This window comes from Rhincodon typus, chromosome 35, assembly GCF_021869965.1.
Source record: "Rhincodon typus isolate 14 chromosome 35, sRhiTyp1.1, whole genome shotgun sequence".
In the NCBI taxonomy this organism is placed as follows: domain Eukaryota; kingdom Metazoa; phylum Chordata; class Chondrichthyes; order Orectolobiformes; family Rhincodontidae; genus Rhincodon; species Rhincodon typus.
Window position 1 is genome coordinate 22,582,227 of NC_063366.1, and position 13,024 is coordinate 22,595,250.

A 13,024-nucleotide genomic window follows, 5' to 3' on the forward strand; every position below is an offset into this window, starting at 1 on the left:
AGATCACGGGGGGTTTATAACCAGCCAGTTTAGTGCAAAAAACCCAAGGCAAATTTTAACCCAAATATTTCTGAGTGTGTCCCAACCAGGTTGCTCGTAAAGCGGGAAGGCAGGGGCTGACTGATCTCCAGTGTGTTCTGGCAATGTCCCAAACTCACCCAAACACCGTGCTCAGCAACAAAGCCTCAGCCCCTAGCCCCCTGGGTCAACACCACCTCAGGAAAACTTACCAACGCAGTCCCATTGTAGCTGAGGCTGGGAGAGAGCTTACCAACGCAGTCCCATTGTAGCTGAGGCTGGGAGAGAGCTTACCAACGCAGTCCCATTGTAGCTGAGACAGGGGGAGAGCTTACCAATGCAGCCCCATGTAGCTGAGACTGGGGAAGACCTTACTGATACAGTCCCACTGCAGCTCAGACTGGGGTGGGGGTGGGGAGCTTACCAACTGAGAGCTATAGGAACTGGGGCTTACCCATGATGCCCACAATCCTGAGGTTGAATAACAACCCTTCCTGGGTTTGCCAGTTCGCCAGCCGCGAATACATTGATGCTGTAGCTCAGTTCTTACTTAGAATGAATGTGTTTTTATTTTATGTTTCTAATGGACAAAGACATCAGTGCAGACACTTTACTAAAATCTCACCTTGGGTCATCTTAATGCTCCTTGCCAGTGGGGATTGTGCCTCCAACAAGCCTCACCTCAAAGGCGATTTTAGAACATTTTACCATTCAGAATTAAATCTGCGTCGAAGTGTGTTCCATGGCAGCTAGTCTTAAGCCCCTGAGATGCAGTTAAAAATGGTTCCAACATGGACTTCCTGTCCAAAGCCTGGTGGGACCTGGCTATTGTGGGGGAGTGGAATTTCATAACCAGGTCGAACTGTCACTAAGCTCAGCTGCGGGGTCAGTGAGTTGATGTGAGGGGTTGAGGGGGCTGCAAAATTGGCATTGTGAGGCTATGCCAGTCAGGGGAACAGGAGATCCAAGGTGGGCAGTTCCTGTACTAACCACTGTTGCAGTGATGTTTATTGCAATCACCTTAGGGTCTGAATGACACTGTGGCCCTGAGACAATGGGGTAGCTCCAGTTCCTGCCGTAAATCCCTCAAATAAACCTACAGCAGGTAGGAACATTGTGGCTAAAAGAGTGGTGTGGGAAAGAGAGTTTCCTTTTCATGGGGCACTGGCATCAGTTCTGGGACAGGAGGGATCTATACCGCTGGGATGGACTCCACCTGAACAGGGCCGGGTCCAGTGTTCTGGCGAAAAGGGTAAATAGGGTGGTTAATAGGACTTTAAACTAGTAAGTAGGGGGGAAGGGAAAAGTGAGCGTAGAGGGAGAATAACAATGTAAGGCAAAGCAGCAGGTTAGCAGGTGATGAGGAAGCTTCAACTCCATTGAAAATTAGGAAAAAAGTTAAAGGGAAGGAGAATTCAAGAGCCGTTAGTAATGGAGGTAATAGGACCCAAAAAGAAGGTGCAAAAACTGCATAAGGGCACTTTATCTGAATGCTCAGAGCATTCAAAACAAGGTGGATGAGTTGACGGCGCAAATCATGGCAAATGGGTATGATTTAGTGGCCATTACAGAGACATGGTTACAGGATGGTCATGACTGGGAGTTAAATATCCAGGGGTATCAAACTGTTCGGAAGGACAGACAGGAAGTAAGGGAGGTGGTGTTGCTCTGATTTTTAAGGATGATATCAGGGCGGTAGTGAGAGATGGTATAGGTTCTACTGAACAAAACGTTGAATCCATTTGGGTGGAAATTAGGAACAGCAGGGAGAAGAAGTCACTGATAGGTGTGGTCTATAGGCCACCAAATAATGACATCGTGGTGGGGCAGGCAATAAACATAGAAATAGCTAATGCATGTAAAAATGGTACAGCAATTATCATGGGAGATTGTAATCTCCATATCGATTGGTCAAACCAGGTCGGTCATGGCAGCCTTGAGGGGGGGTTCATAGAATGCATCCGCGATAATTTCCTTGAGCAATATGTAATGGAACCTACGAGGGAGCAAGCTATCCTAGATCTAGATCTGTGTAATGAGACAGGAATAATTAATGATCTCACAGTCAGGGATCCTCTTGGAAGGAGCGATCACAGTATGATCGAATTTAAAATACAGATGGAACATGAGAAGGTTAAATCCAGTACCTATGTCCTGTGCTTACACAAAGGAGACTATGAAGGAATGAGGGAGGAGTTAGCTAAGGTAGAATGGGAGCAAAAACTTTATGGTGGGTCAATTGAGGAACAGTGGAGGACTTTCAAAATGATTTTTCACAGTGCTGAGCAGAAGTATATTCCAGTGATAAGGGAGAACTGTAGGAAAACAGAGATCCAGCCATTGATGTCTAAGGAAATAAAGTATCAGATTGAAAAAAAAACACATACAAAAAAGCAAAGTGTAGTGGGAAACTAGTAGACTGGGAAATCTTTAAAGGCCAACAGAAAGCCACAAAAAAAGTTATAAAGAAAAGTAAGATAGATTATGAGAGTAAACTAGCTCAGAATATAAAAACAGGCAGCAAAAGTTTCTATAACTATGTAAATCGTAAAAGAGTGGCGAAGGTAAACATTGGTCCTTTAGAGGATGAGAAGGCCAATTTAATAACTGGGAATGAGGAAATAGCCGAGACATTAAACAGTTATTTTGTGTCAGTCTTCACAGTGGAAGACACAAATAACATGCCAAAAACTAATGGCAAGAAGGTTATAGCAGGTGAGGACCTAGAAACTATCATTATCACTAAGGAGGCAGTGCTGGGCAAGCTAATGGGGCTAAAGGTAGACAAGTCTCCTGGCCCTGATGAAATGCATCCCAGGGTACTAAAAGAGGTGATGGGGGAAATAGCAAATGCACTAGTAATTATTTACCAAAATTCACTGGACTCTGGGGTGGTTCCCGCAGATTGGAAAACAGCCAATGTGACACCACTGTTTAAAAAAGGAAGTAGACAAAAAGCAGGTAACTATAGGCCAGTTAGCTTAACTTCGGTAGTGGGGAAAATGCTTAAATCTATCATTAAGGAAGAAATAGCAAGACATCTGAGTATAAATTGTCCCATTGGGAACACCCAGCATGGGTTCATGAAGGGTAGGTCATGTTTAACTAATTTGGTGGAATTCTCTGAGGACATTACTTGCATGGTGGACAATGGGGAGCCTGTGGATGTGATGTATCTGGATTTCCAGAAGGCATTTGACAGGGTGCCACACCAAAGGCTACTACATAAGATAAAGTTGCACGGTATTACAGGTAATGTATTGGCATGGATAGAGGATTGGTTGACCAGTAGAAAGCAAAGAATAGGGGTAAATGGGTGTTTTTCTGGTTGGCGGTCAGTGGCTAGTGGTGTGCCTCAGGGATCAGTGTTGGGACCGCAATTGTTTACAATTTACATGGATGATTTGGAGTTGGGGACTAAGTGTGGTGTGTCAAAATTTGCAGATGACACTAAGGTGAGTGGTAGAGCAAAGTGTGCAGAAGACACTGAAAGTCTGCAGAGGGATATAGATAGTCTAAGTGAGTGGGCAAAGGTCTGGCAGATGGAGTACAATGATGATAAGTGTGAGGTCATCCATTTTGGTAGGAATAACAGCAAAATGGACTATGTTTTAAATGGTAAAAAATTGCAGCACACTGCTATGCAGAGGGACTGGGTGTCTTTGTGCATGAATCGCTAAAAGTAGGATTGCAGGTGCAGCAGGTGATTAAAAAGGCAAATGGAATTTTGTCTGTCATTGCTGGAGGGATGGAGTTTAAAAACAGGGAGGCTATGCTGCAGCTGTATAGGGTCCTGGTGAGGCCACACCTGGAGTACTGTGTGCAGTTTTGGTCTCCTTACTTGAGAAGAGATATACTAGCACTGGAGGGGGTGCAGAGGAGATTCACTCGGTTGATTCCAGAGTTGAGAGGGTTGGATTATGAGGAGAGACTGAGTAGACTGGGATTATACTCATTGGAATTCAGAAGAATGAGGGGAGATCTTATAGAAACATATAAGATTATGAAGGGAATAGATAAGGTGGAGGCAGGGAGGTTGTTTCCGCTAGCAGGTGAAACTAGGACTCGAGGGTATCACCTCAAAATAAAGGGAAGCAGACATAGGACTGAGGTCAGGAGGAACTTCTTCACCCAAAGGGTTGTGAATCTGTGGAATTCCCTGCCCAGTGAAGTGGTTGAAGCTACCTCGCTGAATGTTTTTAAGGCAAGGCTAGATAAATTTTTGAACAGTGAAGGAATTAACGGTTATGGTGAGTGGGCGGGTAAGTGGAGCTGAGTCTCAAAACGATCAGCCATGATCTTATTAAATGGCAGGGCAGGCTCAAGGGGCCAGATGGCCTACTCCTGCTCCTAGTTCTTATGTTCTAACATGATCCATACGCCCTCCAGCTGCCATCCACACCTTCGGGGGGGAAGATCAGCTCTCCTATTTCAGGTTGGAATGGGACAGGGAAAATAAATGTTGGCCTAGCCAGCGATGCCAATGTACCATAAATAAATAACAAAGAGACATGATTATGACCATCAATTGGTCTGGTATTGTGAACAGGTTAGAAGGTGGATATTAAATTAAATCTGTGAATGGGAGTAAGATTGTTTCTGGGGCTGAGATTATAAATAGGGTTGGGATTGGGAATGTCAATGGGATTGGAAATTCTGTTGGGATTACCAGTGTATTGGAATTGGCAATATAACTGAGAACATGAAAGGGTTGGGAATGTGACTAGGATTGGGAATGTAAATCGATTGAGAATGTGAATGGGATTCAGAATTTCAGTGACTGTGGGATTGGGAATTCCAGAGGAGCTTGTCCCTTCGACTGAAGCCTCCTCCTGTGTCTACTATCTACCGGAGATGCAGCCAGGAATAGGAACGGATGGTGAAACCGAATCTGGAATTGGGTTTTGAACCAATCTTTCTAGAATAGGGAAAATATGGGAAGGAGCCATTCCACCTGGGAATATTCCTGCAGCTCCACTGGCAATAGATACCTTCTTGACTGATACCAGGCAAACCTGTCGACTGAGTCCAAGATATAACCACCTGGCCGAAAGTCAACCAACCATTCCTTCACCACAGAGTCAGAGACCAGGATCCAGGAGGTCGTGCAAACTGGGGGCTGTTGAGTGTTCCTGTTCCTGCCTGTGATTCACATAGGTGGCTTGTTCCAAGCCCTCAATAGCACTGAAGGTGAAGCCATCTTCACACTGAGCAGTGGGCAGCTCTCTGGCTGCTGGGTTGTACCAATAGCTGGAAGCAACGTCAGAATGGCTGCGTGCCTTGCCCAGGCAGAAACCGGGAAGATGCCAGCTTCATTTCCCAGCTACCCGTGACGTTGCTTCCTCTAAACCGAGGTGGTGACAACAAGCCCCCACCCCCAACCCCAGCGCCAGCCCCCACTCCCCACTCCTGCCGCCCCAATCCCGTTCTGCAGGGATGATTATTCTGGTTCCACGGTTGGAGGACCTGTTACAGGATGGACACAGCAAAAGGGCAGTAGGTTTTCCTGCAGTCCACCGGCCTCCTTGCCCGCCCTCGCAGCGGGCACGCGTTCGGAAAGGTTGGACAGAACAGACACAGGCGTGGAGGGCTGAAGGGCCTGTGCGTGTGTGCAAACTGGAGGTGGGTACATGCAGGCCGTTCGGAATACAATAAATAAAACGCGACAATAACACAGGGGAAGTTAAAGCCGTACTCCGTGAGTGTGCAGCTTCTGTCCACGTCAGGCCGGGAGGTAAAATTGACACCACTGAGTCTGTAAATGCGCCAACCCTTTCTCAGCATGATTGCTGCCCAGAGGGTGGCACAGGAAACAATAAATAAATGGACATTTATCACAGCCGAGGAGTACACTCCTATCTGGATCACCTTCACTGTTGGCCACCTTGGATACAGTCTGAAAATAAATCGACATGCAATGGCACCACAGGGTCACCGCGGCAATGGTAGGAGGGAAAAGCAACCATATCCTTGACTGCGGTTCTGTCTTAAACCAGCCAATCACTGAGCGTCATTCTATCCAGCCAGGAAGATGGCCATTCACTGTCCTCCTCACATCTCAGGCAACGTGTCGAAGACAACGTGATGTGGTTCTGTCCCCTGTGGGTGGGGTGGAGCCACTGTGGTTGTTGGGGGTTAGGGGCAGCATGCAAGCCCTGGGGTGAGGCGGGGTGGGGAGGACGGAAGTGGGTGCGGAGGACGGAGAGTCAGGATCTCCCCCGCTCCCACCGGCACCACCTCCTGAATCCTCCCTACATCACCCCGTTCAGCTTCTTGGGGTTCGACAAGTCCAGGTAGAATTGCGAGCGCAGGAAGCGAGGGTAGGAGTCCTTCTCCATCAGGCCGAAGATCCGCTTCTGGGCCAGGTCAAAGGTCGAGTGAGTTGGGCTTAGCACGTTAGTGGAGGTCACTTCCCTGGTGTGAGAGTCCAGGTTAACCTGGGGGAGGGGGTGTACAGAGGGAGGAACAGAGGGAGGGAGAGGGGGGACAAAGGGAGACGGAGGGAGAGAGTGAGAGAGAAAAACAGAGGGCAAGGGGCAAGGAAGGAGGGAGAGAAGCGGAGGGGGGGGAAGGGAGAAAGGGAGAGAAAGAGAGGTGGCAAGAGGTGGGTGGTAGAAAAAGAGACAGGGTGGGAGAGAGTGAGAGAAAGACAGAGGGAGGGAGAAAGAAAGCGAGAGAGAGACAAGGGAGGGAGAATGAGAGATATAGAAAGAGATGGAGGGAGGGGAGAGACAGAGGGATGGAGAGACAGAGAAAAGGAGTGAGGAAGAGAGAAGAAGGGAGGGAGAGAGAAGGAGGTAGGGAGAGACAGTGGGAGAAAGAGAGGGAAGGAAATGATGGGAGGAGTGAGAAAGAGTGGGAGAATTGGGGGTGAGAGAGAGAAAAGGGAGAAGGGGTGAGTGAACACACATGGAAAAGAATGTTAGATTTTCAGGTTGCTAAATTTCTGTTTCCTAGATACCCACCCCCACACCCCAACGCTCTCCTCACGCCCTCCCCACTGCCCTCGCACCCGCACCCCCAGCCCCAGAGATAAGGTAGTGTTGATGATGACAGTGTATTTACCAGTTGTTACTCCATTCCCCGCACCCCCCCCCTCACCTAGTTCCAGGCCTGTCTTTAAGGTGTTGCTGGATGTGATTCACATGGGCTGTGTCCATAAGCTAGCTTTACAATTACAACATCACTGTCGGCATTTCAGCCCTTTGGGATTGGTCTCTTTCTCAGCCTCCAGCTGCCTGTCCTCCTCAGGCCCTCTCTGCCGTTTGCTACCTCACTGTCTTCCAAAACACTCCTCAGAACCTGCCCCTGTCACTGAACCTTCGGGCACCTTCTTGCTATCCCCTTGGTGGCAAAATTCCAATTGGGAGCAACGCTCCTGGAGAGGGGTAATTCCCCGGTGTGAAAAAACGAGTGGTTGCTGCAGAGGTGACAGAGGAAGGGGAGCACCGCCCTATCCCAGATTCCAGATCATTTTGGTCTCTGTGCATGTCCCAGTGGGTTCTTACCTCCCTGGGGGCGTGGGTATCAATAAACTCCTCAAAGATTTTCTTGGCCTTGGATGTGAGTTTGGCATTGGATTTGGTGTTCTTGTAATCCTCACATGCCAGCCAGAACTCAATGTTCTCATCACTGAACTCTGTACGCAGGAAGCCTTTGAAAGCCATCAAGCCATCTGAGGGGACAAACAGAGCAAGGTCAAGTGGAACTGCCATCTGTATCCTGTACCCTCTCACCCTCTGCTCCAATTGGTCACTCACTGTGGTATTCTCTCAAAATTCATGTAGATTCAAGGAGACACTAGCTCAATGGTAATGTGGCTGGCCTCATAACCCATAGGTTCCAGGGCAACGGTTCAAATCCCATTCCTGATGGGATTGGAATTCAATTCATAAATCCAGCCGATCTCAGCAATGGTGACTGTAACGATCATTGGATTGTTGTTAAAATCCATCCCTTTTGCTCATTCCCAAGGGAAATCTACCATCCTTACCCCAGTCTGGCCTACAAATAACTCCAGACCCACAGCAACGTGGGTGAATCTCAGTGATGACCTGAGCAAATCACTCAGTTCAAGGGCAATTAGGGTGTAGGTTTGGGCCTTGCTAGTGATACCCACTTGAAAGAATACGTAAAAAAGAACCCAGCAGGAATAATAACTGAAGGGTAATAAAAGCCCTCCCCCTCCCTAATCCCAACCAATCCAACACATGATAGACTCAGCACTCTGTACCTGAGGATTTCCCAGTGTTTTCACACAGAATGTAGACCACAGATGGGGATAGGCTCATATTCCACTTGACACTTTAGCAAATCTGAACCACATATTGCTCTATTCCTTTCTCCTGCATGACTTTATCCGGCTTCCCCAATAATTGTATCGATACACGTCATTTCAGCTACTCCCTGTGGGAGTGAGGCCCACAGCCTTACCATTTTTCAGCCATCTGGGTATTTCCTGAATTCCTGATGGGAATAATGAGTGACCGAATCACGTTCATCTTGTGTCTACAATGAGTGGGAATATCTTTGTTACATTTACCCTATTAAACTCGTTCAGGTTCACAAAGACCTCTCTCAGGTCATTATTGAATCTTCTCTGTTAGAGGGCGCTACCCATTCTTCGCTGCCCTCTGTTGTTACCAGAAAGAGATAGGAACTAATTGTTATGTAAATGTGTACCTTGAGATGCCACATTCGCTGTTGCGCTAGAGTTCATTTACTGAGTTACAATCTGAAATACACACAATGATACTACAACATTCAAAGTTTAAAGTCTTGTAATTGCTGAATTTATGAAAAACCAGAGGAAATAACAGAAACCTAGAAACTAGGATCAGGAGTAGGCCATTCAGGCCACGGAGCCTGCTCTGCTATATTCAACATAGTTGACCCTGTGTCTTGGTACAACACTCCCACTCTCTACCCATGGCCCGTGACACTTGTAGCTTCCAAAAATCTATTTCTTACTGAAATATATTCAGTGACTTGGCCTCCACAGCCTTCTATGGCAGAGAATTCCATAGGAATGCCACCCTCTGTTTGAAGATATTTCTCCTCATCTCAGTCTGAAATGGTCTACCCAGTATCCTGAGATCCTTGTATTGGACCCTGGCCAGGGAAAACATCTTCACTGCACCCAATCTGTCCAGCCCCGTCAGAAATTTATAGGTTACTGTGAGATCCCCTCTCATGCTTCTAAACTCCCGTGAATACAGGCCCAGCCAATTAAATCTGCCTTCACAGGAATAAGCCAGCCTTCCCGGGAATCAGTCTGATGAAACTTCACTGAACTCCCTCGATTGCAAGTCTATCTTTTATGAGGTGAGGAGTCTCAAAACCTGCTCCATATCCTCCAGGTGTGGTCGCACCAGGGCCCTGCACAGCTGTAGTAAGACTTCCTTGCTCCTGTATTTCAAACCTCTCACCATGAAGGTTAAACACCATCACATCACTGAGGACTGGGGGGACACTGTCACTGTCACTCAGTGGTAATTAGCTGGCTTCGGTTCATACTGATTTCTGTCTGGAGAATTCCCCCTCAGTGACATGTAAATAGATGGCCTGGCTGTGATCAGCTTGCTGTTCAGGGAGTGGTGCATGTATGATTGGGCTGTGCCCCTTATGTTGTGAGACTCAATCTCCTCCAGTGAGCACAGACCCCTCCCCAAACCTTTAAGCATTCCCTGCCCACTCTTGCAAGCATGAGAAATGCACTTGATCCTGACTAACCCAGCGTGGGTGAAATGTTGCCTCCCTGTTTCAGGACCATGTGAGCGGGCAGAAGCGGGGGTGAAAACCAGATCAACAAACCAGGGAAATGTTCAGGACAGCATTGGAGAAGGGGCAGCAGCAGCCTGAACATTTCAGGCTCGATGGATTGGGCAGGTGCAATTCTGACAAAAGTGTCGTCACTCTGAGAGGTTAACGCTTAGCTTCGGCTCCTCACTGACATGATACACCACCTTCATGTGATAATCTGCCACTATTGTAGAATCCCTACATTGTGGAAGCAGGCCATATGGCCCAGTGAGTCCACACTAACCCCCTGAACAGCATCCCACCCAGCAACAAAAACAGAAGTTGCTGGAAAAGCTCAGCGGATCTGGCAGCATCTGTGAAGAAAAAGTCAGAGTTAAAATCTGGGGAAGACCTGAAATGTTAACTCTGATTTTTTTTCTTCACAGATGCTGCCAGACCTGTTGAGCTTTTCCAGCAAATTCTGTTTTTGTTCTTGATTTGCAGCATCTGCAGTTCTTTCAGTTTTTATTTAGAATCCCACCCTACCTAGTCCCACTATATCCCTGTACCCCTGCATTTCCCACAGCTAACCCATCTAACCTACACAGCCCTAGACATTATGGACAATTAGCACGGCCAGTCCACCTACCCTGCACATCTTTGGACTGTGAGAGGAAACCGGAGCACCCGGAGGAAATCCACACAGACAGAGAGAGAAAGTGCAAACTCCACACTGACAAGTGCCTGAGGGTGGAATCGAACGTGGGTCCCTGGCGCTGTGAGGCAGCAGTGGTAACCTCTGAGCCATCGTGTTGCTATCATTGAAAACAAGAGTGAGGTGATTCTGATGGAGCTGAACATCCCATTAGTTAAACCACAGCTGGAGTACTCCGTGCAGTTCTGGTCACCACATTATAGGAAGGATGATATTACACTGGAAGTGGGTGCAGAGGAGATTCAGAGGGTAACTAGATAGGTTTTCCTTAGAGGGGATTAAGCCGAGGGGCAATCTGATTGAGGTGTACACAGCTCTGAGGGGCATAGACAGGGTAGATGGGGAAAAGCCATTCCCATTAGGACAGGGGTCAATAACTGGGGAGGACAGTTTTATAATAAACGGTGGGATTTTGAGGAACATTCTTTTACCTGTAGGGTGGTGGATACCTAGAATACACTCTCCAAAAGGGTGTTACAAGCAGGAACCCTTACAACCTTGAGAAATAATTAGATGATTACTTGAGTGCTGGAAAATCAGATTAGAATTGATGAATGTCTGATGACCAGCACAAACACGATGAGCCAAAGCGCCTCTTTCTGAAGAGTCTCTACGAATCTATAACCTAAGTCCACCAATGAACCTTTCAAATAATTTTGTCGGTAACGAGTCCATCACGCTTGGCTGCTCCTGCTTCTTCCGCTTTTGGAAATAAATCTGACAGCACTGCCCCTCAGTGTCTATAGGGGGCGACACCCACCGTGTTTCAGTCAAGCTGTGCAGCATCACCATCTGCTGACACTACCCGGTACTACAGGCTGAGCTTGTCTGTCGCTCCACATCTTGTACAACAGGCCGAGGTGGAACACAGCGCCAGCACCTTCTCAACAAGGGATACTTTCCAGGGAAATCAGATTCCAACAAGTACTGCTGCCAAGAAAAACTGTAAGTAGGAGTACTTCAAAATAAAGTAGACATTGATCGGCCAAAAATTAATCTGCCTATTAATGATATCATATTCATCAATCCATTCATTTTCATCATTGATCCTTCCCTACGTCCAGTTCCGAGTCTATATTTCTCTGTCTGTCTATCGATCTATCCATCAGCTCTCAAACCATCTATCTCTTCACTCACCATCGCAGCTCTTCCAGTTGTATCTCTCTATGATTCCACAACTCTCTATTGACATCTCTCCAAACCCTATCATCAATCAATATTGATCTTCTAATCCATCTATCTCTGAATATCGATTGATATCTATCCTCCAATCTCACCTTCCTCTCGTCATTTCAAGTCTGTGTGTATCTATCTCGCTATTACAGAATCCCTAAACTGTGGAAACAGGCCACTCAGCCCAACGAGTCCACACTGACCCTCCAAAGAGCATCCCACCCAGACCCAACCCCCTTCCCTATCCCTGCAGCCCTGCATTTCCCGTGACTATCACACCTAGCCTATACATTCCTGGACACTCTGGACAATTTAGCCTGGCCAATCCACCTAACCTGCACATCTTTGGACCGTGGGAGGAAACCGGAGCACCTGGAGGAAACCCACGCAGACATGGGGAGAATGTGCAAACTCCATGCAGTCACCTGAGGGTGGAATTGAACCCCAGTCGATTTCATCCTTGGGTGACTGTGTGTGGAGTTTGCACGTTCTCTTTGAGGCGGAATTGCTAACGAATGAACCACCATGCCATCTTCAAGTGACTTCTCCATTTGTTCTTTTCTCTGCTAATGTTGAACACATATCAATAACATCTCTTACACTGTCAGAGCTGTGTATACATCTTCACACATACTCCTCATCTCATTCACACATGTACTCAGTCTCACACATTAAGGTACTCACATCGATGAGCTAATAACTTATCCAGTGATTCTCCCCACTGTGCGGCTTCCTCTGCTGTAGGCCTAGTCACAAAACACAACAACAGACCATCAGAAACCAAAGAGACAAAGGAAGACAGCTGTTATTCAGGACTTCACTCTATCCCAGAGGTGGGCGGGGGAAAGGACAGTGTCTGACCCACTGTCCCACCCACTCCCATAATGGGGGGCATGGGGGGAAGGACACTGTCTGACCCACTGTCCCATCCAGTCCCAGAGGGGGACAGTGTCTGACAAACTGTCCTACCCAATCTCTGGGGGCGGAGAACAAGAGTGAAATTAAGGAATGAAAAAAACAACTGTAGAGTAGGAGAGAGGTAAGGAGTGGCTGGAGCAGGAGATTAAAGGAATGGAGAGGGAAGCAGAGATGGATGGAGGGGTGATAAGTGGAGGGGAGAAGGGCAGAGGTGAGACACTCTGAGGGGAAATGAGTGGTGGACTGGAAACAGGAATGTAGTAAGTGTGAAGACCTTTGAGCCTATGACTGAGTGGAGACACCTTACCTCAGGGAGTCCAGATCATTCTTAGCGCAGGCATCGTTCCACTTCCGGAGGAAGCCCAGGCGACTGCCCCTGTGGGGGGGTGAAAAACACAAGGTGAAGCCATTGGAAGTTCACATTGGAGAGATCGAGGGGTGAGTGGATCAGCCTGAGCT

The 13,024-nt window shown here is 47.5% G+C and overlaps 1 protein-coding gene across 3 annotated transcripts in view; it reads right to left on the reverse strand.

Moving 5' to 3' along the window:
• Positions 1 to 5,866: 5,866 nt before the first annotated feature.
• Positions 5,867 to 13,024, reverse strand: part of LOC109911971 (regulator of G-protein signaling 3-like) — a 72,586-nt gene continuing 65,428 nt past the window's right edge. For all 3 annotated transcript variants that reach the window (XM_048616576.1, XM_048616577.1, XM_048616575.1), the window contains 4 exons: positions 12,873 to 12,941; positions 12,332 to 12,393; positions 7,527 to 7,693; positions 5,867 to 6,455 (listed from right to left, as the gene is read on the reverse strand). In XM_048616576.1, coding sequence (XP_048472533.1) covers positions 6,270 to 6,455; positions 7,527 to 7,693; positions 12,332 to 12,393; positions 12,873 to 12,941 — 484 coding nt within the window. In that variant the 3' untranslated portion in view covers positions 5,867 to 6,269. The remainder of the gene's footprint in view (positions 6,456 to 7,526; positions 7,694 to 12,331; positions 12,394 to 12,872; positions 12,942 to 13,024) is intronic.